Source organism: Sinocyclocheilus grahami, unplaced genomic scaffold, assembly GCF_001515645.1.
Source record: "Sinocyclocheilus grahami isolate Dianchi unplaced genomic scaffold, SAMN03320097.WGS_v1.1 scaffold13404.1, whole genome shotgun sequence".
Classification (NCBI taxonomy): domain Eukaryota; kingdom Metazoa; phylum Chordata; class Actinopteri; order Cypriniformes; family Cyprinidae; genus Sinocyclocheilus; species Sinocyclocheilus grahami.
Window position 1 is genome coordinate 4,891 of NW_015514890.1, and position 750 is coordinate 5,640.

Sequence of the window (750 nt, forward strand, 5' to 3'; positions counted from 1 at the left end):
GTGTCGTCCTCGACCTAGAAAAAGTGGTATCGGTGCATCCCTAATAATTAGTAATTATATAATAATACAGATTATATAAATCCTGGAATTGTATTGGAACACCAACCTAAAAGTGCATTTTTCCCATTCTCATCTGGCAAGAAGCGCTTGTCCACCGCACAGACGAGGATGTGCTCCGGGATGCTGGGCGATTTGGCACCAACCAGCTCGAACCCCGTGGGAACCTCAATAGACTCTGTTGCCATGGAAACCAGGCGCAGATCCTTTCCCGCTTGACAGAACCCTGGGCACAGGTGGCTCAGGTCAGCGATATAATGAAAAGCAACTGTGCTGATATAACTAAACGCAAGATGAGTGACTGTTTACACTATTTTTCAATAGTTTTACAATGTCATTACCATATGTTTCACTTCGACACTGACTTGGCACTTAAAAATGGCTCTTTTTGTAACACCATGCTTTCATATGACTTCAGAATCTGGAATATATGCTGTAAATCGTCTATTAATTTCCCTACCGTCAACAGTGCAGCAGCCGTCAGGAGGGGGGCCCTGAAGGTACGGCAGCGGTGGGCTGCTGGTGTCTGAATCGTCCTCGTCATCCATATCATCAATGGAATTGGACGACTGGCAGTTCACCAGCACATGGCTGGACAGGTCGGACTTCATGCTCAGGTCCATTTTGGGCTTAATATCTGTAGGGCAGAACCAGAGACAGGTGTGCTATTGCTATACATGCACACTTACACAT

General features: G+C 45.9%; 1 protein-coding gene across 1 annotated transcript in view; it reads right to left on the reverse strand.

The window, feature by feature from the left end:
• Window positions 1-694, reverse strand: part of LOC107579000 (GREB1-like protein) — a gene marked incomplete at both ends in the record, with an annotated part of 4,085 nt that extends 3,391 nt beyond the window's left edge. The window contains 2 exons of the mRNA XM_016264892.1: window positions 107-283; window positions 518-694. Of these exons, the coding sequence (XP_016120378.1) occupies window positions 107-283; window positions 518-694 (354 nt within the window). The remainder of the gene's footprint in view (window positions 1-106; window positions 284-517) is intronic.
• Window positions 695-750: the final 56 nt, after the last annotated feature.